At 54.4% G+C, this 27,974-nt stretch overlaps 1 protein-coding gene across 4 annotated transcripts in view; it reads left to right on the top strand.

Moving 5' to 3' along the window:
- The first annotated feature begins 3,490 nt into the window (after positions 1-3,490).
- Positions 3,491-27,974, top strand: part of Kcnab2 (potassium voltage-gated channel subfamily A regulatory beta subunit 2) — a 44,491-nt gene continuing 20,007 nt past the window's right edge. For 2 of the 4 annotated variants that reach the window (XM_051173900.1, XM_051173902.1), the window contains exons 1-2: positions 3,491-3,619; positions 4,493-4,534. In XM_051173900.1, coding sequence (XP_051029857.1) covers positions 3,543-3,619; positions 4,493-4,534 — 119 coding nt within the window. In that variant the 5' untranslated portion in view covers positions 3,491-3,542. The remainder of the gene's footprint in view (positions 3,620-4,492; positions 4,535-27,974) is intronic. The other 2 variants (XM_051173901.1, XM_051173903.1) reach the window with 2 other exon arrangements.

Raw genomic sequence — 27,974 nt, 5'->3', positions numbered from 1 at the left:
GGGGGTGGGGGGAAGTTCCCTGAGTGTCCTCCATGATCAGAGAGGAAGCTTCAGGGTCAGAGCTGAGAGAATCCTTGGAAAGGTCGTCTCCTCAAGAGTCGAGGCAGTAGCCCAGAGCATGCGTCAGCAAACTTCTAATAACAGGCAAGAGAATGTTCTAGACTTTCATTCCGTACTACTCAACCCTGCATCAAAGCAGCCCCATCCCTCAGCAGATGAATATGAGATGATTCAATAAAACTTTATTCACAAGAATTGGCAGCAGGCTGGGTTTGGCCCTCTGGCTCCAGCTGTAGGAATTAACAGCCAGCCCAGTGGCTTCCCAGACTGAGGTCCCTGGGGCCAGAGAATCGGCGATGCCCAAGAACACTGAAGATGCCAGACAGTTCCTGTCCCCAGCCCCATCTAAGAATCAGAGACCCATTTACCCCATCCCTTGAGCCCTCCTGACATAAACAGCTTGTCCTTCTAGAATTCTGTACATTAACCATCCCCGGGGACCACAGCTCTGCAGCTGATCTCCGTGAAAGCCAGGGCCACAAAGGTCCTTTCTACAAGCCTGTGAGGAGCCCTCTCTGTGTCCCTCCCTCAGTCATGTGCTGTGCTTCAGAGTGAGAAGCCTCGCGGCTCACATAGGCAGCCTCCAGGGCCCTCCTGCGGCACAGCTCAGTGTTTTCTTCATTAAGGAACTCACGGCGTCCTGTGTCCGTATGAGTTTAATGACAACCTTTTAGTGACTCCAATGAGAGGAAGGAAGGGATTCCCTGCACCTGAGTCACCTCAGGTGTGGGCAGTAATGGGTTTTAAAGGAGAGACTGCCCTTGAGGCCTCACAGTCCCCAATGCATGGGTAAAATCCCTGCCAGCTTGAAAAGACAGTGCCCATGGGCTTCTGTAACCCCACCCTGCTCCAGGATCTGTGGGTTCTTACATAGACCTGGGCAGTGAGAATCTGGCTGTCGCCTCAGATCACCAGTGGCCCTGAAGGACTCACATTGTAAGAGAGAAAGATGGGGGCGGTATGGCTCATCGGGTAAAGTACTTTCCTCCCAAGGATAAGGACCAGAATTTGATCCCAAGGCGCACATAAAAAGCTGGGTGTGAGACCAAGTGTGGTGTGCATGCGTTTAATCCCAGCAGTTGAGAGGCAGAGGCAGGTGGGTCTCTGAATTCAAGACCAGAGTCAGCCAGGGTAATATCATGACACCCTTTCTTTAAAAAGAAAGGAAAAAGCTGGGGGGTGCACACCTGTAACCTCAGCACTGGGAGAGAGAGAATGTGTGTGTGTGTGTGTGTGAGAGAGAGAGAGTGTGTGTGTGTGTGTGTGTGTGTGAGAGAGAGAGAGAATGTGTGTGTGTGTGTGTGTGAGAGAGAGAGTGTGTGTGTGTGTGTGTGTGTGTGAGAGAGAGAGAGAATGTGTGTGTGTGTGTGTGTGTGAGAGAGAGAGAGAGAGTGTGTGTGTGAGAGAGAGTGTGTGTGTGTGAGAGAGAGAGAAAGAGAGTGTGTGTGTATGTGAGTATGTGTGAGAGTCTGTGTGTGTGAGTGTGTATGTTTGAGAGTCTGTGTGTGTGAATGTGTGTATGTTTGAGAGTCTGTGTGTGTGAATGTGTGTGTGTGATAGTCTGTGTGTATGTGTGTGAGTGTGTGTATGTGAGTGTGTGTGTATCTGGTACTCACTGGCCATCAAGTCTGGTCCAATTGGTGAGCTCCAAGTTCAGTGACAGCCACTGTCTCAAAAGAATATGGTAGAGCATGATTGAAGAAGACGCCTCTGTTCTCCATGTGTATGCACACTTGTGTATGTGCACGCACACGCACACACACACACATACACACACACGGAAGGTGCTTGGCGGAAAAAGCGGACACTGCGGGGCTTCAGGGAGGCGTTCCGAATCACTTCATGACAGCTCAGGAGCTTTTGTGTGATGAACCAGGAACCTATTTAGCTAAGTGTCACCCTCCAATTTCAGGGGGGTCACTGCCAATCCAAACTGTCACTTTGCCCATGGCAGTGGGCCCTGTGAATTTGAATCAGGGAACCTTCTGAGCCCTCGTGAGGCCAGGGGCATGGCGGTTAGAAGGCCTTCTGAGATTCCCACCCTGGTGACCTGCAACAAGCAGACCCGCATGCACGCAGACAGACAGACTGTTGGAACTGCCTGGTATCTGGGAGGGCACCGCCGAAGGTGACAGCTGGGTGAAGGAGTTGTCAGCATAGGGACCTGGAGGCCGAGAGGGGTGTGAGTGTGGCCTGTTACCAGAAGGACTAGGTGGCCCAAGCGTGTGAACCAAGGACTCAAGTGGGAACCAAGAGTATGAACCAAGGGTTCGGGTGGGAATCAAGAGTGTGAACCAAGGGCTCAGGTGGGAACCAAGCGTGTGAACCATGGGCTCAGGTGGGAACCAAGCGTGTGAACCATGGGCTCAGGTGGGAACCAAGAGTGTGAACCATGGGCTCAGGTGGGAACCAAGCGTGTGAACCATGGGCTCAGGTGGGAACCAAGAGTGTGAACCAAGGGCTCAGGTGGGAACCAAGCGTGTGAACCAAGGGCTCGAGTGGGAACCAAGCGTGTGAACCAAGGGCTCGGGTGGGAACCAAGCGTGTGAACCAAGGGCTCGGGTGGGAACCAAGCGTGTGAACCAAGGGCTCGGGTGGGAACCAAGCGTGTGAACCAAGGGCTCGGGTGGGAACCAAGCGTGTGAACCAAGGGCTCGGGTGGGAACCAAGCGTGTGAACCAAGGGCTCGGGTGGGAACCAAGCGTGTGAACCAAGGGCTCGGGTGGGAACCAAGCGTGTGAACCAAGGGCTCGGGTGGGAACCAAGCGTGTGAACCATGGGCTCGGGTGGGAACCAGTCAGCAGAGCACAGCCTAGAGGCAACAGTGGGGGAGAGGGGCCACGTGACAAGGTGCCCTTTGACACAGATGCCCAGGTGTCTGGGGAGCCGGGAGCAGCTAGGAACCAACCAGGGCTTCAGGTGAATGATGGAGACTTTGATGGCTGGATGAATAGAGGACCGGAAGGAAGATGCCGAGCAGGACAGGAATCACAACCCGTGTCATCCAGTGACAACCCATCTCCTGAGCCACATCTTCCTGGTCAGAACCACGTCACTGAGTCCAGTCATGATCAAGGGGAGGACCCTGCACAAGGAGGGGGGCCCACAAGGAGGGTGGCCCAGGGCCCAGGGGTCATTGAGGGCACCAAGCAAACTCCCTGAACATCAGGGCAGCGCAGGAAGCTGCTGTAGGTGGAGCCGGGAGCAAGACAAGGCATTAAGATCAGTTCTAGAAGGCGAGAGGGAACAGAGGAGTCCACAGACCCTTGTGCGAGCGGTGTGGGGTGGGAACCTCCACAGCAAACCCCCACCCCCGGTCGAGTCCATGGGGCGGTGTGTCGGGGGAGGGGGCAGACATGGGCAGCTCCTACAGCCCAAACCTGCTCAGTCTCTTCTTAACCACCACCCTTTTGTCTTCGTTTTCTTTCAGGACTTCCCCTCCGTGAAAAAGCAAGCTGGTCTGGATAACTGAGGCCGGCCCCATGTATCCGGAATCAACCACGGGGTCCCCGGCTCGACTCTCCCTGCGGCAGACGGGCTCCCCTGGGATGATCTACAGGTAACTTCCCCTGGGGGAAGGGTAAGGACTCAAGCAGGGCTCACAGAGCTGAGAGGTGTGCAGGTCCCAGGAAAAGAATGGAAGCTCTCAAAGCCTGTATAAAGACGTTCTGAATGGCACTGAGCCACAATAGATTTGTCTCTGGTCGCTGACTCTTGGAGACCTCGGCTGAGGTTACCTGGGCGACTCAGTGGTGCCTGGAGCACCCTCTCCTGCTTCTGTTTCTCCTCTGTGCATGTCACTCCTCAGTGGGCTCTAGTATCCCACCCAGCCCTCAAGGAGCTCACGGGCATTGGGGGCCAGCACCTGCCCTTTTCCAAAAGCCAGCAACAGCCCCGTTCTCAGAGAGCAACCGTGACCTCCTTGTGTGAGCCAACCTTTCTGAACATCAGGCCTCCCGTAGGCGGCGCTAGTGAGAGCCGCTGGCTGCAGAGCCATCACAGAACCCCAAAGCCTGTATTGCCATCCTGAAAGACCCCAAGCCTACATATTCTGGGAATTCGGACCTTTCTAGCTAGTGTCTGGAGCCTGAGCCTTGCAAGTGTCTGCGAAAACCAGCGGGAAGCAGTGTCTGTCCTGAGGAGGGCCCCAGAGTCTCAGGCCAGCCTGGACGCCTCTGGACGCTTCGGCAACCAGGGCAGGCTGTGCCCCACTGGCCACTGGGCGGCACTGTTGCAGAGCATTTGGAACCTGGCTTATACGTCTGGCAGAGCCTGGTCAGCCAGCCTGGCTGGAGCCAGGGTTGGAGAAGCGTGGCGGGTGGGGGCTGTGGGGTGTGGGTGATGAATCTGAGCTTGCGCCTGCCTGTGGTTGATGCCAATTGCATATTCTCTCCTTTCCTTTTTCCTCCCTTTCCTCCATTGCTATCCGAAGTACTCGGTATGGGAGCCCCAAAAGACAGCTCCAGTTTTACAGGTAATCATCCTTCTCTTCCTCCTCTCCCTCCTCCTCTCAACCCCGAAAGCCAAAGGCAAAGGTGTGGTGGGGAGGGCTGTGTCCACCCCCAAGCAGGGCAAGATGCAGGCTGGCGCTGCCCCTAATGACAGGCTGTGCCCATGCCTCTCAGTGCAATGCCCTGGTGAGAGCATGCGGTCAGGTTAATTGCGTGTGTTCATCGACTGAAGTCTGCTTTGATTTGACCAAATGGACTTAAGATATATGTTCATCTCTCAGCCGAATCGACCACGGAAACTTCCCTTACCACTTAGGTGTGGGGCTCAGCGGTAGAACGCTATGCTTGCCTGTGTCTACAAGGCTGTGGGTTGAAAAGAAAGAGGGCATTTTTTAGTGTATGGGCCCCTCCCTTTCTGTGGCTGTGGGTCTGCACTCCCTTCTGTTACTGGAGGAGAGGATCCGTCTGTCCCTCCTGTCGCCCACAGATTTGGGTTTGGATGGACTGACAGATAACCTGTGGCACTGTGGGTGGTTCGAGAGATCGATTGTACCTTCACAAGGTGTATGTGGTGCCCTGTGATTTGGATCAAGGTTGCGGGTCACCATAGCTCTCAGATGCACTTACTTGGTTGGAGAATGGGAAGCCAGCTGATGGCCTGGCAAAAGTCAGGATGTGGGGCCGCCCATGCTCCCCTCAGGCCAGGCAGACCCTCCCCGCTAGGCTGTGTCAGCCTCACCTGCAAGGTGAAGGACGCGCTCAGAAAACATACCCCTCCTGGGAGACTTTCCAGCCCAACAAGGCATCAGAGCTGCAGAAAGCCTGCAGGCAGCTGGCTCAGCCTGCCTCAGGGCCGTGTCAGGGAGCAGGACCTGCCGTAGCGTCTTAACCTGTGACATCAGATGCCGCTGTCCACACCTGATGAGCACATGCCAGACGTGGTACTGTGGGATGTTGTGATGCGCCAGGCATCTGGGCTGCGTGCTCTGCATGAGCACTGGTTTTTCATGCCGTTGTCTCCTTCCCACGGCCTCAGGACCATGGCCGCGCCTGGGTTCGTGGGCGGGCTCCTTTGTGCCATCGTCTCTAAGGTCTTGTTCTTTACAGGGATGAGACTCTGGTTTGACTGAAATGTTGACTGGGTAAGACTTCTGCCTGAACTTGAGCGTGCAAACAACTGTGTGTGCATCTGTGTGGCAAATGGGCAATTATGGCATTTGTTTCAGAAGGATCTAGATAATAAAACTTGTACCTGTACCCCATCCTCAAGAAAGCCTGTCCACCTCCACCTGGTAGGAGAAAGGTGACAGAGAAACAGGCTGAAATGGAACCCCGGTAAAGAGCATGTGTAACTAAAACTGTAGTGACCTGTGCACAGCGCTGGCTGGCTGAGGTAAAACTGTAGTGTATTGTGCATAGCTCTGGCTGGCCCTTGGACCAGGAGATCTTAGGTCTTTCTTGTTCTTTGCCTCTCAGTGGAGTTTTTCACATAAGCAGTCAGGCTGGACTTCTGGTGATGACCTCAAAGGGCTGGGATCTTTGTTTGTTGAACGTTCACTATGAGGCACCCACATCAACACAGCACTCAGCATGGCCATCACAGAGCTCGTCACGTGACTTAACAGTGGCCCTTTGAAGGCAGAAGTGCTTGTGACAGGGTTTTCATTCTGTCCTGGCTACCAATTGAGCAGCTCCCAGATCAACAGGGAGTAAATCCCTGCATGGCACACAGGTGTTGTCTAGCGGATGACAGTTTTTCTGCTTATGTGTCAGTGGGTTGGCTAGGGTCCACTTCTCCAGGTGCGTGGGGACCTCTTTTTTCTGCCTGCTGCAGATGGGCCCACATGTCCCCCATCCTCCTTCCCCTCTAGCCAGGGCTAGCCCCCAGCACATTGTTCTGTGGAGGAAATGCAGGAGGGTAAGGACCGTGCTTAGTCACTGAAGCTGGGCTCCAGCAGACACCGACGGTCCCACTCGGGTTCCTGCAGCCAGAACGAGACTCCGGATCTTGGTGAGGCCAAAGGGTGGGGAAATAATCCCCACCCCCGCCAGTAGGAGGCACCACAGTGAGTTAGTGGCTTTTTTCTTTCATTTTTTGCCTCAGTTGGGCGCTGGCCTCACAGAGAACAATCCAAAAGCTTTACCTGAAGCCCACATCAGGAGATACGCTGGGAAAGAAACCTACCTGCCCCTGCCTGAGGCGTGGGCATTCTGTGCCCAAGCGGGTTGCTAGACCCTCCCAGGTATAGGCATCAGGGTACATGCTAGGGGAGGGTGAAGACAACCCTGTGTGCCTCTTTCCGGTGGCAGCGATCACATTCCACGGCCACCCGAGCCGCCCACTGCAGCCACGGTTTGGAATGAGGCAGAGTAGACGCCATGAGCTGTGTGTGTCTGGCATTCAAATAACGAACAGGCATCTCCTTCCTATGCTTGGCTCCGAAGATCCTCGCCCGTGGCACAAGGGCAGCAGAGGTAGCAAAGGCCAGGGCAGGGGAAGGGGCGTGACCCCCACTTCACCCTGCACCCCAACCGCCCTGCCAGGCTGCAGCAGGGCACTGCACTTCCTGAGCTGTTAGGGGAGAGGCGCTCGTGAATAATTCAGCCTGTTCCACAGGATGAGAACTCCCTAATAGAAGCTAATGGACTTGCTGCCTCCCAAGCCGACCCTTGCGGGACTCTTCCTCACTCACCAATTGCTTCTGACGTTCTGCAGTGACAACTCCTTAAGGAAAGCGTCACTGTGCCCGCTGCCTCCTTAGCTCCCTGATAACTAGACTGCGGCCTTTATTAACAAGCAGCCACCCAGGGAAGCAGGTGAGGCGGGCGCAGGAATGGATGCAGCAGCCACCATCTGAGGGGTGCCGCTCCGGACACGGGCACCGCCCCCCCCCCGGGAACTTACATGATAGAGCTGGGGTGATGTCTGGGGACGCTGCCGGCTGATCAGAAATCAGACCACCCACATATTTTCCAAAGCAGACCGCCTCAGAGAGCCCATCGGGCTGCACTTGAGGTAACTGTGCTGGACGGAGGAGGGTGGGTGGGCTCCCACCTGGCCGCGCCTGCCACCCCGCGACCGATCCCGCTTGCTGCCCACCCTGTGCGGCACTGGCCTGGCTGTCTCCCTGTCTGCCAGTGACCCGCCAGCTATCTCCTGCCTCGCTGGCATTACCCTTGATTAAGATTCAGCACTCGCGACTTGGGCTGGCAATGCTGTCCGCGAGGTTTGATGCTGTCTGTCTAGGAAGCCTGTGCCTGCAGGAGCTAGGGTTGCTTATTGTGGTATCGGTTTGCTGATGGTTCCTGAGTGAAAACGACTGTGTTTGTGTGCTGTGGGGACGCTGTGCGTGCAGTGAGTCGCAGAGCCGCTCCCCGGAATGAATGGTGACCACTTCCCTATGGTTCCTCTTCCGAAGCTTCGGGCTGGCCGCAGCCTCGAGACACATGTTGCCTGCCATCTGACAGAGAGGCAGAGGAGGCGACCCCTGTTGAACTGATGAGGTTAGCCTGCTGGCACCTCACCCTTTGTGTCACTGTGTTAATTCAGATGGCATCCCCTGAGCCCCCCAGCCGACAGGAATAAATAGAGTTGCAGAGAAAACCTACCTAGCAGCTCCTGGGTGGGGGGGGACTGGTATTCATTCTACTAGAGATCTGGTAGGGGGTAGGTCAGAGGTCACTGTACTTCTAAGCTCAGATAGGAGGAGCCTTGAAAATGGGCTTTCTTCCTTCCATCCTTCCTTCCTTCCTTCCCTCCTTCCTTCCCTCCTTCCTTCCATCCATCTCCCCTCCCTCCCTCCCTCCCTCGCCTGCAGCCTTTTATCTAAGAGCACCGCTGTCCAGCGTACAGCCCCAGCATGAGGGAGTCCAGAGTGCTCTGATTTGCCTGTCTACACTGAGACTGCTAGAACCCAAGAACCATCTACTCTTATCTATATAAACTTCCTCCTCTGGGTGGCTCTAGCTTCCACCCACAGTTAATGTCCTCTCAAGCTGCCCACACACGCACACGTGCACACACACTCACACACACGCGCACACACTCACACATGCACACATGCGCACACACGCACACACTCACACATGCACACATGCGCACACACGCGCGCACACACGCACACACGCACACATGCACACACACGCACACACGTGCGCGTGCAGATTATGGACCCTCTGTGCCAGGCTGCACCCTGTCCCAGTTCTCTTTAGAACTGGTTACTCACTTGTAACAGAAGGCTCTGGGCCACCCCCGTGCCACAGAACCTGCATTCCCTCGGTGATGGCCATGCAGCCGACAGGGAAGGGAGAAGGGCCCTGCTCTTTCCTGCCCTCTCCCGTTTCTCCCCGGCTTGTAGGGAACGCATGCATTCTCTGTTAAACGGGTGTTCTAGTGTCCACCATTTCCTAGTGAAGTTTGGTGTCTGTGGGGCCCGTCTACCTCTGGTCACCATCTCCTCTCAGGCCTATATTACCTCCAGCTTAAATGGTAGACTCTTGTCCCCACAGTCATCTCTGTGTCATCATGCACACACCTTTGGGGACAGTCACCTGTCCCATAAGGTGTGCTCCTGGCTACACCACAGCAGCCTGGTGACAAGCCTCTTGTCATTTCATAAGTGGCCCTGCCTACGTGTCCCTGAGTGGTGGTGACAGAGTATGCTGTCCCATTCTGAACAAAGAGTCTAGCCACTGTCACCTCACACTGGGACCCTGCTGGTATTTCCAGACCCTGCAGACCCCAGGCACTTTTGCGGGCAATGCCTTGAAAGCTAATGGCTATTGATTTCGGCCTGGCTGGGAGTGTGTACATCATGCCCACTTTTCGGAAAGAGCTGTAGCCCGCCAAGCCGGCCTCCTCTCTCACCCCAGGGAAGAGAGAGCTGGCCTCCATTCTAAACAGGGGTGGCCACCGGCCACGAAACACCTCTGGAGCAGTTGTCCACTGTTACCCTGCACCTACCAGAGGAGGGAGGGGGAGCCAGCCCCACTACCCGTGGGTTTCAGGTCCACATCCCTTAAAATGTGCCTCCTCGTGAGCTGGGGCCCTTTTGCAGCCCCCCAGACATAGTTTCCTGGGAAACACAGGACTTATGCAGAGCCCCAAACCTGTTCAGGGTCCAGAGCCCTGCAGACAGTGCCCGCTCCCTCCCAAAAGCTGTGAGCAGGGACGGATGTCAGTCCTCATGTGGAAACCTTGCCTCCTACCACAGAAACGTCTGTGAGTCAGTGCTAAGCCGGAGTCAGCCCCAGCGCTGCGACAGGGGCATTGCCACTAAGACAACCTTGGCTTTAGTTTTAGGGAGCAGGACCCCTACCATGGGCTCCATGGGCACCACTGGGGGCAGAAGCAGCAGCTGCAGGAAGGCAGAGCAGTGGGATGATTAGGACAGTGTCTGTACAAAGGTGATAAATGCCGCACAGGAAAGGGTGTGGTGTTGGGACCACGCCCGACACTCAAGGCTCTGACCATGTGCAGACAGCACAGCGCCTTCCCTTGGGAGACTAGACACGGTCTAGCCACACTTGGGGCAGATCTAAGATTGAGCAGATGCTGCCTCTCTCTCTCTCTCCCTCTCTCTCTCTCTCCCTCTCCCTCTCTCTCTCTCTCTCTGTGTGTGTGTGTGTGTGTGTGTGTGTATGTGTGTGTTTCTCTCTGTGTCCCTCTGTGTTTCTTTCTGTCTCTGTGTGTCTCTGTCTATCTCTCTGAGATTCTCTGGGATCTCTCTCTGTATGTGTCTTTCTCTGTCTCTGTCCGTTTGTCTGTCTCCCTCTCTCCTTCTCTCCCTGGAATTCCACTGGTCTTCCCAGACCCTCTCGGAGCCTTTTCCCTAACTCAGATGAACATGCAGTAACTATCCCAAGCTCCTACTGTGAACTAAGTAAGCCCCACGCTAGGTTTGACCAGCGCACACATGGCAGTCCTAATCAAGATAACTGCAGGGAAGCCCTTGGAGAAAGGGCCAGCTACAAGGTTCCTGCAGGTGACCCACCACCACCTTTAGTGCTCACCCAGGCGGGGAGGACTTAAACATAGTCATCTCAAACCCTTGCCCTTAGCGGTCCCTTCCTCTGGCCTCCAGAGGAACTAGCCCCAGCCCGGGGCCACGCCCCCACCGCCTAGACCCAGTACCTCCTCTGCTCCTTCCTACACTTACTCACGCTTGCATTTTCCCGGGCCAAGGGTGTCACAAGCTGGTCTCTTCCTCAAACAGAGGGACTCGGGGGCTCACCGCTGAAGCTGGTAGAAGTGCAACAGGAACTTCCTCCCAGCTAGCGACACTTCTGGGGCTGCCTGCAGCATCTGGGCATACGTGGTGCTGAGGACAGGGACCTGGATCGCAGACCTCTGTGTCACCTATACCTGCCACTGTGTCCTTACTGCCGGTGGTAGAGGGAGCAGGGTGTGACTCCCTCTCCTCCCTGCAGCCACGGCCCTCACTCACTCCTGCTCCTGCTCCTGCAGTGCTGCCCACGCCCACTGGAGGGTTGCAAACACGTTCTTTCTCCCTGGATATGTGGTCCTTCCAACCGCGTCATAGTCCACCGTCAGGGCCACCATTTACGCCCCGGTTCCCTTTCAATAGACGCTGTGTTGGCCTTGGCCTCCGAGAGTGAATCCATCATCTAGGATGACTGCATGAATGGTTGTGGATGTACAAGCTGTTAACTTTTACACTCTCACTTGCCCTGCACCCTACCCATCACTAAAGCTCCATGGACTGTGACATGCCGTCATGAAACAGAGCCCAGAGACCTCTGCTGGTGCAGTAGGACCTAAGCAGGCAAACTGCGCCGTGGTTCACCCCGTGTCCTTCTCCCAGGCTCGAGCTGGGCCCCTGGCATGTGGGGTGAGGCAGGAGCCCAGTTAGAGCTTTCTCCCATGGCTCGTGTGCCTGGTGCTTCTCCCCTGGGACAGCTTTCTGATGGGTTCAGCTGGCAACCCCGTCACGAGAGCACGGTGATGTGGCAGCACCGGGCAGCAGGTCCTCGGCAGCCAGCGTTCGCGGACTCCCTTACTGCATGCCCCCCCATGCTTCCGTCCAGTCATCCCGTGCCGCTTGGTGGCAATGCTCCTGCATTCTAGCTTGGCCAGCTTCCCTGACAGCTGCTGGGGCAGAGGTGGGCAAGCCCATCCTCCAGCAATCATGGTTTTAAGGGCGAGGACCTCAGACCAAGGGTGTATCTATCACCCAGGACTCAGGCACACCCTGGTGGCAATTCCCCTTGAAGATTGTCACTACCTCTGCATCCAGCCCCTGCCCCTCAGCCAGCCGGCCAGCCTAGGGCACCAGAGGTACTGACAAGCTCCCTAAACTACCACCGCTCGGCATTTCCCGTCTGGACAGTGGCAACTCCAGGTGGCACCATGCTGTCCATGACGTACAGCGAGAGTCTGCGGAGTGTAAGCAGCAGATGTCACTCAGACTGGGCCCTGCATCCAGTCCGCCAGAAAGACACGCTGGAGCTGCAGCGGCTGAGGGAGGTGCGGGCAGCCGCCCAGGCCAGGAACATGGAGAGCTTCCTCCGCATGCACGGCCTTTCCCTGGACGGCTGCACCGCGCAGCGCACGGGCATGAAGTATCGGTAAGGGCTGGGCTAGAGAGTGGGGTGGTCAGGGTGTTCCCCAGGACATTTGGGGAGAATTGCAAAGAGGTCCTCTGCATGAAAGAGGGATACCGCCCTGGGAAAGCTGGCCACGGTTTTATTGCGACTTGGGGCAAATATTTTCAGTTTGGAAGTATCCAACCACATAGAAATGCCTCCGCGAAGAAACTGAACGTCTGCTGCAGTCCTAGCTGTGCAAAAACAAGCATTACTAGGCTTGGGATTTTATCTCTTTGGGTGTTTTCATGGCGAGGAACTTTCACTTGTCTCTGGCAACTTCACTGGGGCAAACTAGTCACTAGGGGCTGGCTAAGTGTGAATTGGTGGGAACACTTCAGCCGGGCTGGAGAGGTGGTTCCACAGTTAAAACCACTGACTGTTTGCACCAGAGCAGGGAAGTTCGCAACTGCCTGTCACTCCAGTCCCAGAGCATCGGCCCCCTCCTGGCCTCTGAAGGTACTGCACCTGCATGTGCACATGTGCATGTATATATATGTGTATACTTACACACATAATATGTATGCATGCAGGCATGCATGTGTATACATACACACCAAAAATTTACAAATGAATATTTTTTTAAATGGGACTGTAGAGATGGTGCCGAAGAAAGTGGTACTGACTGCTCTTGCAAAGGACCAGGGTTTGGTTCCCAGCACCCATATGGTGGCTGCATAACATTAGCACCCGTTACTCCCTTCCCAAGGGATCCGGTGCCCTCCTCTGACCTCTGCAGGCAAAACATGCAAACACATAAAATAAACATAAAAACATTTAAAGGAAAATACTTCAATTCACCATCTTTAATACAAACCCATTCTGGAAAGAAAAGCCCAGTTGTGTTCTGTGAGCCAAGAAGTGTGTCCTTCACATCCTAAAACTGGGCTGCACCCAACTGTAACGGTGGTAACAAAGGCTAGGGAGTAAAGGTCTGTCTGTCTGAAAGCTGCACGTGGGGTAAGTTTTCTTAGACTCTCAGAAGAACACACCTGTGAACTCACGCCTCTTTGCGTTCAGCACTTGGGACAGCTCCTGGCCACAGAGCCCGAGGGTGACAGGCAGAGAGTGCGCGACTTCCCTATCTGTAACCTCCAGAGCCAGTGGGCCAAAGGGGACTGTCTCCTCCAGTCCTTGTAGGGTCCTCGGGGTTGCATATGAAAAGACAAGTGCCTATCGAGTTAGAATCTCAGACAGCAAGTGTATGCTTTCATATCAGTGAGTCCAGTGCAATGTTTGGCACGGGTATCATTAAAAAATGGCGTGATTATCAGAAGTGTGTCACATCTAGCCTGGTTTCTTATGTTTTGGCCCCGGGGTTTGGCTGTTCACCAGTGAGTGAATGGAGGTCAGGACTGTCCTTTTATCTTCATCTCTTGTGAACAGTGTGTTTGGTCCTTTGGGCCATTGTTTGAACATATGGTTGTAGTTTAAAGAAACAAAGCACTTCTGGTGGCCCCCGAGACGGCAGCGTTTTGAAGGTTTTGTAGTCTAAGTCTGCTGTAAGGGAAAGACCGTTGGTCAGTCTGACGGCGGCCACAACTGAGCTTGTGAGCAGGATGGGAATTGCTCAAGGGGGAGGACCCTGTGCCTTGTCTTGTTTTGTGCTAGCTGCTCATGGGGACTTAGTGTGCACCCAGCAGTGCTTATTGAGAGGATGTTGGCACTAGAGCCTGAGTTAGACCCCAGAGATTCTTCTGCATGAGTGAGAGGGACAAGGGCCCCTTCCCTAAGCCCGCCACGTCATGGTGCAGAGAGGCAGAAGAAATTAAACAAGACCCACAAGGAAGGTTCCAGTAGCACCACCTACCCTGAAGCTGGAAACCAGGCTGTACTGTGGGGGATCTGTGGCAGGGAGGCTGTGATATGAGTGCTGGGTCCTGAACAGTCTTGAGAGAAATCCCCTTGGAAGACATGATAGAGAACCTTCCAGACCATCACAGGATGAGAGAAGACCTAGATGGCTGAGCTGGGGGGGGGGGGCGCAGGCAGAGAGCATTGGTATGGATGAGGTGGGGAGGAGCCTTCTCAACTCTGACAGAAAACACTCCCTCCAGTGCAGACAGGGTTTGTGATGACGGAGTGTGGTGGGTTTAACTATGTCCTGCCGCCCAATTTTATATAGTCCCTGAGCCTCAGAAAGTGGCCTTATTTGGGCCACCTTATAGGGTTTCTGTTGGGGTGATCAGGTAAGGTGGAGTGGTACCGGATGCTTGAAGGCCTTATGATAGATGCAAAGAATGGGAACACAGATACGATCCCAGGAATGTCAGGGAGTCCCAGCAGCCACCCAAAGCTGAGAGAGGCAGAGCTCTTCACTAACACCTCTGGAGGGAGCAGACCCCGCTGGCCACTGGCCAGCGCCTGTCTGCCAACTGCCTGGCCTCCAGGCTGTGAGTCAGTTCCTCTTGTGTTTAGCTCTCTCTGTTTATGACTCTGCTGTGTCAGCCCCAGGAAACTAGCAAAGACGGGATGATATGTCTCTCTGCCAGAGGCTCCAACAATAGTGTTCAGGATGCACACCTGGGTCCATACCACATGGGACCCATGTCCTACGAGACAACCCACTCCCCGAGGAAGAAGGAGACCAGAGAACAATGCTCCCAAAGCAGGGTGAGAGCTGCCTGACCCACAGGGCCCCTGATATACTCCGTGACCTCTATGTTGCAGCCCTCAAACTAGGTGACTTGCACCATCATTAGTTAAAGACCCGAGCAAATTGTCATTCCCTGGAGAACTCTTCTCTGCTAGTAACTGGGCTGAGACGAGGCTAAGCCTCCGTCTTAAATATTAACATAAAAAGATAAGCACCAATCGGGGCATTCTGGAAATGGCTATGTAAGACTTGAGTGTCTGGTTGGCCTTGCAGAACCTGTGAAACGGAAAAAGCTTTCTAACTGTCCTCAACCGTCACCATTAAAAGCCAAGGACAGACGGGCCAGAAGGACGCTCAGCCAGGAAGGCGCTTGCCCTGAAATCACGAGGAGCTGGGTTTGATTCCCCCAAACCCTTGCTTTAAAATAAAAAGCAGTCAAGATGGCGCATGCTTGTAACCCCAGCGCTGGGGAGGTCAAGAGGCCTCATGCGGCTCACTGGCCATCCAGACTCCCACGTTAGGAAGCTCTAAGACAACGAGAGACCCTGTCCCAAAAGAAAAACAGCGGATGGCATATGAAGCTGACCTCTCTCCTCACCGCTTCTCATGTGCACACCTGCGTGTGCACGTACATGCCTTGAAATAGGAAGGAGGGTTGAGTGTTTGGGTGTGTGTAGTCCTTGAGTACCAGGGAGCCCACTAGCTCTGTCCCCATCCCCACCTGGCAGCCGGGAGCTGTGTCCCCGACCCTGTATCTGCTGGTCACACGAGGCTGTTGGTTCTTTCCTCCTCCCTGTGGTTCCAGGAATGAACGCAGACCCTAGGTGTCCCTCCATGGTCCTCCTGCCCAGGTTCCTCGCCCAGGTTCCTCTCACATGTTCAGGGTTGCAGGCATGAGTTCCTTCCTCCTATGTTCCCACCCTCGGGGTCCCTGCGCCCTCTGTTCCCTCTTCCTGAAGCTTGTCTCCCCATGTCCGTCCCCTCGTCAACATCTGGGTCTGTCCCTCAAGAGACCGTCCTGAGCAACCTTCTAGCTACTCCTGTAGGTGGAGCTTTCCTGTCCTCCCGACCGCCCGCTCCCACACAGAGACTTCATATAAATTATAAATTATTATAATTTATTCATATAAATTATAAATGCTCAGACTTGTGACTAGCTAACGCTTACATTTATGTTAACCCATGTTTCTTACGTAGGCTTTTGCTGCGTGGCTTGGTACCTTTTCTCAGTACAGCATGCCCATCTTGCTCTCTCTACATCCGTTGGCGGCTCCCGACTCCGCCCTCCTTCCTCCCAGTCCTTACTTTGGTTGTCCACCTATACTTCCTGCCTGGCTACCAGCCAATCAGCTTTTTATTTACAAGGAGAGCACCACGGTTTCACAGTGAACAGGATTGCTCCACGGCACGGCACGTGCCCTTTCTAAGGCCGCTGGCGGCATGCCTCCTACCCTCACGGTGGCCTTGCTTTGCCCATTGGCCTTTGTCATTCCCCAAGTCCCGGGAGAGTGAGTCTGCACCTCTGCAAGCGCAGGACTGTGCTGAGTGGTCTTAACACGCCTTCCAAACTAGTCCCCGAAGCGTGAGTTTTTCTCGCTGCCCCCTTGAAGAGGGTCAACAGCACAGGAAACTGCAGCTGGCGATGGAGAGCCCGAGCGCCGAGCGCCGGGACCTTCAGCCACTTGTAAAGCCAGGAGTCCTGAAGTCTTGCCTCCGTGCTTCCAAGGCCGTTACCAGGAGCCAGGGGACTTTGGCAGGCTGCCACGCTAATTGAGCGGGCTGTAATTTGCCCAGTCAGCCTGCAATCACATGTAGCCAGAGGAGGTTTCTAGGAAGAGCTGGGAATCCACATGTGTCTTTTTTATAAAAGATGTATTATTATTTTTCATGTATGTGAGTGCTTTGCCTGACTGTATGCATATGTATGTGCACTACACATGTGCCTGGCACCCATGAAGATTAGAGGAGGTCACTGGGTCCCCTGGAACTGGAGTCACACACAGCTGGCCGTTAACCATCTTGTGGGTTCTGGGAACCAGACTCAGGGCCCCTGCAAGAGCAGCGAATGTTATTAACCACTGAGCCACCTCCCCAGCCTCCTCCACGTGTGTCTTTAAGGACAGATGGGGAGAGGCCACTGTGGCTACACAGGGGTGGGCATCTGCAAGAGGAGCTGCCTGGCTCCCCCACACTGCTGGGACGAGGGAGATTGGAGGTAGATGGGTTAGTGGAATGCAGGCATCTGTGTGGCCATGCCCCTCCTGGAGGTGCTCAGGCACAGCCCGCCCTGCCTCTGCCAGCTCCTGGTGGTTGCAATCACCCCCACTGTTCATTGGCATTTAGCCATCATGGTCTCTGTCTCCGTCTTCACGTAATCATTTCCCCTGTGTGTCTCCAAATCTCTCTCTGTAGAAAGGCCACCAGTCATCGGCTCTGGGAGCTGTGACGGAGAGTTTTGTGTTAGCTTGACATGAGCTAGAGTCATCTGAGAGGAGGGAACCTCAATTAAGAAAACGCCTCCAGCTGGGCGTTGGTGGTGCACACCTGTGATCCCAGCACCCGGGAGGCAGAGGCAGGTGGGATCAGCCTGGTTTACAGGGAGAGTTGAGTTCCAGGGCAGTCAGGGCTACACAGGGAAACCCTGTCTTGCAAAACAAAACAGGGAAGGAAGGAAGGAAGGAAGGAAGGAAGGAAGGAAGGAAGGAAGGAAGGAAGGAAGGAAGGAAGGAAGGGTTCCCATACGATTGAGCTGTAGGCAAGCCTATAAGGCATTTTCTTAATGATCCATAGGGGCGGGGCCCAGCCCATGGTGGGCAGTGCCATCCCTGGGCCAGAGGTCCTGGGTTCAATAAGAAAAGCAGACGGAACAAGCCATGAGGAGCAAGTCAGTAATCGGGGCTCCTGCCTCCAGATTCCTGCTCTGTTTGACTTCCAATCCTGACTTCCTTTGATGATGAACAGTGATATGGAACATGAATAAACCCTTTCCTCCCCAGCTTGCTTTTTGGTCATGGTCTTTCATCACAGCAATAGAAACCCTAAAACGGGGCCATTTTAATCTGGTATCATCCAGTCTTGACTTGCTTCCTTCTGCAGGGACCCTGTTTTCAAATGCAGTGGGCTTCACGGGTGCTCAGTCCACACCTCGAGGCTATATGACACCACTGAGCATCCTTCTGTGTTGATGCTTCCCTTGGGACTCAGTTAAGCTCGAACTTAAATATTAATACAAAAAGTTAAACCTGTGTGACCTTAAGCAAGCCACCTGGCCTCACCGTGTCCCGGTGCCCTTATTTGAAGGCAGAGCTACAGTCACAGCCTCACGGAGTCGTCCTCGGCATTTTGTGAGGCAGTAAAAGTAACCCTAACTCCAGCCTGGTCCCTGGTGGGAGAAAAGCTGGGGTGCACCCCCACCTCAGAAGGGCCTTCTTGGCTTCCAGAACCTACGCACTGCCCACCAGCTCCCAAATCTCCCACTTGGAAGTACAGCTTAACACCACACAGACAGGAAGCAGATGCCAAAGGAAGGGAAGTAGAAAGATCAGGAGCCATTCTGGAAGAGCCAAGCCAGGAATGGGAGCTGGGAGGGAGCCAGCTGGCAAGCAGGGAACCCCACAGCTCTCAGCTGCCTGTGGCCTGTGTCCATGCTGGGTTACCTCTCCGAGCAGCTGCCTCCACGGAGGATATGTGTGGTCATCTCAGGCCCCAGCAAGCAGAGATCCACCCCTCTGCAGGTCCCCACCTCTCCAGCCCCAACCTCACCGTTCTGCCCCCTCCCCCCCTGCAAGGCCACAGTGACAAGAAGTGGGAGGAAGTGCCAAGCCCCCAACATCTGTGCCAGGTGACTTCCTGAAATCAGTCTACCATGTCCCACCTTGCCCTGGCCACAGGAATTCTGGCACAGCTGCTAGCGGTGTGAATTCTCTCACCCAGATGCTCAAGAGATTCACCCCTGAGAGGCTCTAATGATGGGGCGAGGCAGAGCCAGAGTCCAGCTGAGCATTGTTACTGAGAACGTTGGCCCTTTAGTACCCAAGCGACGACACGCTAAGGGTGAAAAGGAACCCAATTCGTTGTCAGGGCCGGTACAGAGGAGCTGACCCCGCCAGCGTTTCCCTGCCGGCCAGTGTCCAGCAGCCACCCCAGGCCCTCAGTGTCCTCAGGAGCACCGGAGTCTTTCCTTGGTTGGTTGGTCTAATGCTAATTGACAGGCAGCTGGGCCTGTGACGCTCTTGTGATTGAGAGGTGTTCGAGGTGACTGGGGACAAAGGCAGAGAATCAAGAAGGCCACAGCAGCAGGCACAATGAACGACCCAGAGGCTTTGGAGGAAGATGACCTGGAGGGCGGGGTAACACTAGATTTAGGTGTACTCCCCCATACCATGCAGTTCACTTACTAGAAGTACAGTTTCTGGTTGTAATGGCACACTACCCAGCTACCGAGGCACAAGGATCGCAAGTTCAAGGCCTGCCTTGGCAGCTTAGAGAAATGTCGTCTCAAATTTAAATTGGGAAGAAAATGGTTAGGGTAGAGCCAATGATAGGGTGCTTCCATAGCTCCCAAAGGCCTTGGGTTTGATCTCCAGAACCAGGAGTTACTTAAGTCCTAGAGTATGTCATGCAACAGTTTTTGTGTACTCCTAGATTTGTGCAAATAATAATAATAATTACAAGTTAACTGGCAAGATGGCTCGGTGGGTGAAGGGACCTGCCACATAAGCCTGTTCACCAGAGCTCAGTCCTCAAAACCCACATGAGGATGGATGGAAAGTACAGATGCCAAGAACGTTCCTCCACACGCAAACTGCATGCACACAAGCAATAATGACGATGATGACGTAAAATCAAACTTTGCAATAGTTTCATCACACCCCTCCCCCGACACCACCAAGAAATTGCTATGGCCTTTGTCACGTCCTGCTCCCCTCGAACCCTGGCAGCCGTTGATGCACTGTGCGGGTTTCCCCTTTTCTTAGCATCTGGTGCAAATGAGATGACAAGGCGTGGCCTTTTGCAATAGGCTTCTTTCGCTTAGTGGCGTGGGGGCGGGGCGGGGCGGGTGGGGTGTCATCCCTGTCTTAGCATGTGTTAGCACTTCTTCTTTTTATGACTGAGTAGTACTCCGTTGTGCAGCCGTTCAGCCATTTGTCAGATGATGGGCACTTGAGTTGTTGAGATCTTTTGACTACCGCAAAAAAAATGTTGTGGACATTTACGTTCAGTTTCTGTGGTTGGACGCTTACATTCAAGTGTCCGTGGTGTCGTATGATTTGTGTTCTCTGGGAACATGCTTAGGAGTGGGTCCCCAGTTCTGCAGTGACTCCGCCCCTTCCGGCCTTACTCGCTAGTCTGGCTATTTATGGCGCACCATGTGACTGAGTGAGTGGAGAGCAGTGAGGCCCCGCCCTTGTGAGATGCTCCGGTTAGCCAGCACAGAGAACACATAAAGAAGGAAAGACAGGGGCTTCTGCTGGACCAGCATGTGTGGCCCAAAGCTCCCGCTTAAGCACACCTCTGGCCGGGGAGGTGGCTCAGCGCACAGTGCTCTCGCAGAGGTCTGGAGTTTGATCCTCAGCACTCACATCCAGTGGCTCATGGCCACCTGTAACCTCCAACTCAGGGTCTCCCACACCCTCTTCTGGCCTCTGGGGGCAGCGACACACATGTACAGTACATACCCACATACAGACACACATGCATACATGTAACTAAAACTAAACTCGTTTTTAAAAAAACCACCTCTGGGAACCACTCCAGAGCCACTGATACAGGAGGTCTGGGGATCGGGACTCTGCACGCGCAACAGGGTTGGTCCCCTGAGTTCCTAACCAGATAGATGTTGGTGGCTGAGCACTGTGCAGGATGCTCAGTGTCAAACACACAGAGGTGCTCAAAACTCTAGGGAATAAAGGGCGTGTGTTAAAAGATTCCGTGAGTTATTAGCCAGACTTAAGTTCCGTCAGACTTAAGGCTTTGCACACTCAGGGGAGGCTACAGTGCTAAGATCTGTCCCTGCTCAATCCCAAGGAGACTTCAGGGGGGCGGGGAGAAGGGGAGAATAAGTGCATGCTTTGCCTTCTGCAGCCTCTTCAGCAGCCACATGCTCCATGAAAGGCCAGGAAGTCCCCTGTGAGTCCCAGGGTCAAGGCTACAGAAGAAATGTAACTGCCTTACCCCCCTTCCACCCAATTTGCTTGAAAAGGGCCCCGGGCTATCTAGAGCACAGGGCCTCGGGCCAGCGAACCCCACTGTCTAAGTGGGCTGCTGGCAGGAGGAAGAGAGCTAGGTTTGTGCTGGCTTCCATAGATGGCGCCTGTGTGACCTTCCAGGACATCCTTGGTAAAGGCACCAACTCTGCCCTCCCAACCACTGTGCCCGTGTCCAGTTCTACCCTCAGGGACTGGGCCCTCCCTTTGCATTAGACCTAACCTCACGGGGACCTGAGGTTTTGCTAAGGAGGGTCTAGGCTAGAGGGTCTGTTCCTGACTCTCACCAAGGGAAGTCAGAGTTTCGGGCATGAGATCTTCCGGGTGCTAAAGTTTGTCCGTTGGTTTGTTTGTTTGCTTGTGGGTTTTGATCCTCAGCACTTACTTAACCAGGCTCAGCCTTTGAGTGCTTTGCCTGCCAAGCTTGACCTAGAGGGGGCAAAGTCTGATAGGCTGCCCAGTGAGCCTAAGGTGTCACGCTCAGCAGCTGTGCCCACAGACGGAGCACAGGCTTGGAGGCGGCTCAGCCAGTAATGCACTTGTCACGTGAGGTGGAGGACCTGAGTTCAGATCCCCAGGAGCCACATGCAAAGCCAGGTGTGGTGGCGTGTACCCCAGTGCTTGGGGCAGGGGATCAATGACATGCGTATCCCCGAGACTCCGGTAGCCAGCCAGCCTACCCGAATCGGTGAGCTCCAGGTTCAGTGAGAGACCTTCCTCATGTAAAGGATGGGGTTGGGGAGATAGGGGCCTAGGTCACTCATTTATTTATTCACTCATTCATTTCCAGAAGTAATTCATTCATTCCAGAAGTATATACAGGTACCTGATGGGGATGAGAGGATAGGGGCCTAGATCACTCACTCATTCATTCATTCACTCATTCATTCATTCCAGAAGTACTTATAGGTACCTCCTGTGAGATAAGTATTAACCTGTGCTTCTTGATCCCTTTGTCTCTTTGACCTGGCACCTGTCCTTGGTCATCATCTCAGACTGGTCACTTTCTGTCTCTGTCCCCTTTTCCGGTATCTCGGCCCTGAGCAAATAGAGATGAGCATTGGCTCCTCACACAGGAGCGCACGCACGCACGCGCACACACACACACACACACACACACACACACACACACACACACCTACCTGAGCCAGCGCTGCCTACCCAGGGTTGGGGCTGCAGGTCAGCCTTGAGCAGCCAGCTCCAGCCCCTAGGGACCAAGGCGGCTGTGCATCCTGCTCATGAATAATGACTCCAGCACAGCCTGCCCTCTCGCTGGCCACTAACTCGCTGGCTCGGCAGGGGCCGCTGACACCCTATGTGCAGAGCCAGGAGCCAGGCAGGAGGAACCGAGAAGCAGCTGCTCCTTGAGACCCCTGGAGCTGCCACCCCAGCAGTGTGCAGTCACAGCATCCCTGCTCAGCCACAGGCTACCACCTCAAGGAATACACCCAGCAGTGAGGTCATGAAGGAGGCAACTGTGTGCCCATCAGCCGTGAGTCCTTTGCAGCCCAACCCAGAAGTGCCCTCTTGGAGACTGCCGGGGACTTGGAATAGCCAGGTGGGGACAGGGGAGATGTGAAGCATGGCTCCTCCCCGCTGGACCTCCAGCTCCCCCCTCCATCTTCGACTCCTCACAGACAAGGGCTCGTCTAGCATCATCTGGAAATTTGATGCCCTCCACTTGGCCGGCGCACAAGCAGGTCCTCTCTCGCCCTCAGAAATCCTCTGTCTGAGCGCAAGCCCTGCCGCTCCTTTACCTTCAGGGATAAAGTCTCCTCAGAGGCAGGGAAGGGCTCCTAAGGAGCAGGCGACTTCTGAATCCAGCAGGAGCTGAGCCCAGCCTCGACATGCAGGTGTCCTTCGTGTGCTCGGAGCACAGCCTCAAGACCCGCAGCCCTGAAGATCGTCTGGGTCGCTCGGCAGCCGGCAGCCCCAGCCCGGGGAACCGGGGACGTTTCCGTGCTGTGGCCATGGTAGCCCGGAGCCTGGGACAGCTGTCGGTGCAGAGTGCCCCAAACAGCAACGACGCCAGCATGAAGCAGCCAGGGATGAAGTATAGGTAGGCAGAGCAGCCAGTTCTGTGGGGTGGGCTCTGGCCTTCCCACGTCCCTGAAAATCGCGCTGACACCCGGGGCAGCTTGTGCTGAGAGCCTCTTAGCCCTGGTAGGCTTGCTAAAAAGTAAGTTGAGACTTAGTCAAGTCCAAGTCTCTTCTCCTTGGCCACAGAGAGGGTGGTATATAGTCACCATCTCCCTTCTCCCTGTTTTTATCTTTTCTGGGCTCAGATCCCATAGTAAGTCACTCCATCAGATGTCACTGTTGACCCCAGGGCATCAGCCATGCCCCCCTCCCTGACGCCTCCCCCTATTTCTGCTAAGATCACAGACCCCAGAAGATGCCTGAGCGACTGGGCACTGAAAATGTGCTCTGAGGAAACTGCACGCAGTCTCCAGGGAAAGGAAGGGATCCTCCTGGGTTTGTGCAGGCTGAACAGGTCAGGGGAGCGCTCTGACGCCCAGGCAGCCTGTTGGGAAGGGCTTCTTGAAGCTGGAGTGGGGCAGTCACTTCCTGGTGACCTCAGACAGTCCAAGCATGGGTGGTCCCTTGGACTGCAGGAGGGTCCTCCAAACTACTGGCTGGTATCACAATGACCTTCAGCCTCCCCAGGACTGGCACTCAGAAGGTAGGCCAGATGTAAAGGAGCCGCATCCCTGAGGCTGGCACTGACGTGAGGCTAGGGTCCTGCATCTGTACTCACACCGGCCTCCCCGGGGCCTCGGGATGTGAGGTGTTCTTCAGCAAACATCTTGGGTAAAGAACTCTTTCCATCCTATAAGCTTGATGGGGACAACTGGAATGGAGTTCTCTGTGTTAGACTCTCTGCAGTTTGTATCTTTGTTTCAGTAGCCACTAAAAGCTAGGGCTAAATAGAAGTGTGTGTGTGTGTGTGTGTGTGTGTGTGTGTGTGTATTTGTTTGGATTCTTGTTACCTGGTGTGACTTTGAAGTCAGAGATTTGCCAGAACTGAACACTAGTGTAGCTGTTTCCACACACGTAGAGCTCTGAGTGGACGGGAAAGTGGATCCCAAAGAGCCCGAGTGCTCCCCATGATCACGTGTGCATAGTGTTCTTGTGCTTGTCTTTGTGTGTGTGTGTGTGTTTGTGTGTGCATCCATGTGTGTCTGTATGCATGTGTCCCTGTGTCTGTACACGTGTGCCTGTATGTCTATGTGCAAGCGTCTATATATACCCATGGGCATCTATGTACATATATGCCCATACATGTGTCTATGTGCATGTGTGTCCCTGAGTGCGTCTGTATAATCGTGTACACACTGAAAGCAGAGAGGGCGAGACCCAGCAGTGAAAGGCTTTCAGTCTGGGGACCTGGGTTCAGATCCCAGCCCCAGCTCTCCTTAGACGCAGTGCCCCATCCGTGTGATGGTGCAGTAGAGGCTTCCTTGCAGCAGGAGCTGGCTGTCTGCTCTTGGGGGCATCTGGAGGGAGGGGAACCATACCCCTGTAAGGATGAGCAGTTTCCTAGGACTGAAAGCACAGATATATAACCCATGGCCCACAGGTCCCTTTAAGGAGCCACTCTGCTGTTGGGCTTCGTGGACATCGGCCTCACCACACAGTGATTGCCCCAAGCCCACATCCAACTTGTCAGTTAAGGCCGTGGGGACCAAGGGTGGGCCTGATCCTCTCCACCTCCCCTTCTCAACAGACACTCCGGGCGTATTGGTGTATTTGTGCATTGAAGCTTCACAGCCCGCGGGGGTAACGGGAGACAGACGTGCCCAGTGGACACAGCTCTTGCCTTGCTTGGGGAGGCAGAAGGGACGTTCCGTCCCGAGGGTCTGATCGTGGTCGTGTACTGCTCATTTCCAAACGGCACCAACGCCATCGTTGCTCAGCTAACACTCCCTGGGACCCCATTCTAGTCAGAAGATAAAGACAGGAAGGCTCAGGCCTGCCCTGGGCATCCAGAGTCTGGGGGCAGGGAAGACCTGTGCATAGCTGGCACCCGACACCCAGCACAGGGGGCCACGCTGTCAGGAGGAAGGAGCCACCAGAACCCCTGTCCCTCTCACTCCCTCGCCATAGTGAAGGTAAAGCGCCTTGCCCTTACCTGAGCCGGCCTTTGTCCTCCTCCCAGATGGCTGAAATGAAAAGCCCAGAACTCCTTTTAAAGACTTCCCTGGGGGCCTTGCCTCTCAGACCCTTCCTGAAGCCCGAGGCACAGCCATTGGAACAGGAGTCCGCTAGCCGGGAATCTGCATTGCCTCTGACCAAGGTGATACCCGAGAGGCCGCAGTAGCTTTCTTCCCAGGCCTCGGGAGAGAGACAGAGAGCCAGTGAGAAAGGCTTAGGGACTTTGACCTGTTATTGTATAGTCACATCGCGTTTTAATTAAAGGAAGGGAATGTGTAGATCATTCTCCTATTCCTCAGTTTGGGCAGACAGCGTGGTAACGGCCACCATGCAGGCCTGGCTCTGTGATGCTCCCTGCCCTCTCTACGGCCCTGAATGTATAGCTTTCAGCCTGGGGAGGTGACTGCCCCCTCCAGAGGCCTGGCAGCAGATAGCAGGACCAATACCATCATTTAAGGAGAAGCAAGCTGAGCAGGGTGATTACAGCATGGAACAGTGCTCCACTTTTGTCAAAGTGTCCCTAAGGACAGCAGATGAGGACGCCACTCAGAGCCACACTCCCTGTCCCCACGCACCCAGGCACAGGGGAAGAGAGAGGCACTTTGGAAAGTTCACCCGTTTCTTGACAGGCTTTAGGACTGCACGGCTTCTCTGTGCACCTGCCCAAAACTTTCAGGTGATGAGCACCTGCCCTTCGGCCACGGGCACAGACGGTCCCCATTGCTCTTGTTTGGAGTCTTCACCTGCCTGATTCTAAAGCTGTTCTCTCTCCCAGAGCATGCAGTGTGTCCCAGCGTGTAAGGACTTAGGTTCAAATCCCAGCCCCAGCGTTAGTACGCTGATAAAGGTTTTTCGGGGGGAGGGGTAACTGGCAAAAAAAAAAAAAAAAGCCTGCCCCTAACCTAGACTGGTCAGGAAGTTGCTGCCTATTGCCACACACACGTGAAGATGCTCTGCAGAAATGTGGCTCCGGGTGGCCATCTGGACACCTGACTTTATACAGACCAGGGACCCAGGAGGGTCCAGGGTTCCGCAAACTCACTAACAAGACCCTAACGGTATTTGTGACTATAGTCCCAGGGAAGAAATCAGTCTTTATCCGCTTCTCAGAGTGTCCTGTGACCCAACAGCTGCTGTGCAGGCTGGCTTTTTGTCAGGGTGATACAGGGCAGGGTCATTGGGGAGGAAATGCTCCCATGGCTCCCGCCATTTGGGCCTGTGGTGAAGTCTGTGGGGAATTTTCCTGATTGATGATGGATGTGGGTGGTGCTGCTCCTGGGCAGGTGGCCCTGGGTTCTGTAAGAAAGCAGGCTGAGCAAGCCAGTAAGCAGCACCCTCCATGGCCTCTGCTTGAATCCCCACCTCCGGGTCCCTGCCTTGGCTTCTCTCAGTGGACTGTGAGCAGGGATAAACAAACAAACAAACAAACAAAGCCTCACAGGGTTGCTTTTGGTCATGGCTTTTATCATGGTAATAGAGACCTAACTGTGGAAGCTGTCAAACCTTCCGTCTCCGGGATCATTGTGCCCCTTCTGGGAACGTTGATCACATCCCATTGCAGGGTCCAGATCTGACCCTGCAGATCAGATGCGTGTGTGATGTGACCCTGCCTTCCACACTAGCTTCAGACACCTGGGTGTTCGTGCAGTCGGCCGGCTTGACTGATGCTCACAGAACTGAGGGCACCGTTGGATGAATTCACTGATTTATACTGAGGCCACCGTTGGATGAATTCACTGATTTATAAGGGGAGCCCAGGAACATCGTTTCTCCTTTTAATGCAGGAATGTTAATGTCTATTCATGAATGTCTGTTAGTTTGGGGGCTTTGTTATTTTGTTTTGTTTGTTTGGTCTGGGGTTTTTGAGCTAGGATCTTGCTGTGTGGACCATGATGGCCTCAAACTCTCAGCAATCCCCTTGCTTCAGATTTCCAAACACTGGGGCCAGGCCAGGCATAGTGGTACACGTCTTTAAATCCCAGCACTTGGGAGCCAGAGGCAGGTGGATCTCTGTGAGTTCGAGGCCACCCTGGTCTATATAGTTATTTCCAGGACAGCCAGGGCTACATATTAGAGAAACCCTGTCTCAAACAGAAGAAAGAGAGAAAGTAACTAAGTCCTGGGTACACAGGTGTATGCCACCATGCCTAGTTCATCAGAGCCTGTTTGATGTGTCCACCAATGGTTTCATATAAAGAAAAGGCCTCCCATATGTCATGCACTCTGCCTTGGGTGGCTGCCTCTTTGGGAAACAAAATACATATCAGTCAACATCCAGTGACTAGGCACCAGGCCTGTGAATTGTGTCATCCATTGTCACCGTGGCCAGCATCCTTGCTGGAAGTACACAGCTGGCTCTGGGAATGGCTGTTCCTCGGGAAGCACAGTGGCACATGGAGCTGCAGGAGCCCATAAAGGAAGTCGGGTCCAGCCCTAGAAGGGTAAGGGCCCAGGTAGGGCTGTGGCACCCGGTCACTTGTCACGTCTCTGTCTCCCACACGCAGGCCAGGAGTGAGTGCCCGTGCAGTGGACAGCTTGAGCTGGCCACGCAGGGGAGCCACATCCCCCACTTCCTAGGGTGATTGCAGTATGTCCCCTGTGTTTTGGAATCATGAGCCGGGATGTTTAAGAGCCCAGAAACCTTCCGTACACTAAGGTGTGTCCTGCCAGGTAGGAGCCTCGGTGGCCATGTGAGTTTATCTCATGGGCTGCCAGGCCCAGCTGTGACAGATTGACAGCCACCCTGCTGGGGGACCACAGTGCGACCCAAACCGCCAGCCTTTGAGACATGGACGGGCAAAGGCCAGCTACGTGGCCCAGATGAAGCAGGACTAACCGCATGTCTCTCTTCTCAAAGAGAGGAACAAACAACATAAAATAAGCGATCACAAATGTGCTCTC

Source organism: Phodopus roborovskii, unplaced genomic scaffold, assembly GCF_943737965.1.
Source record: "Phodopus roborovskii unplaced genomic scaffold, PHOROB, whole genome shotgun sequence".
Taxonomy (NCBI): domain Eukaryota; kingdom Metazoa; phylum Chordata; class Mammalia; order Rodentia; family Cricetidae; genus Phodopus; species Phodopus roborovskii.
Note: the sequence above shows the minus strand (reverse complement) of the source record. Positions and strands in the feature narration are given on the sequence as shown.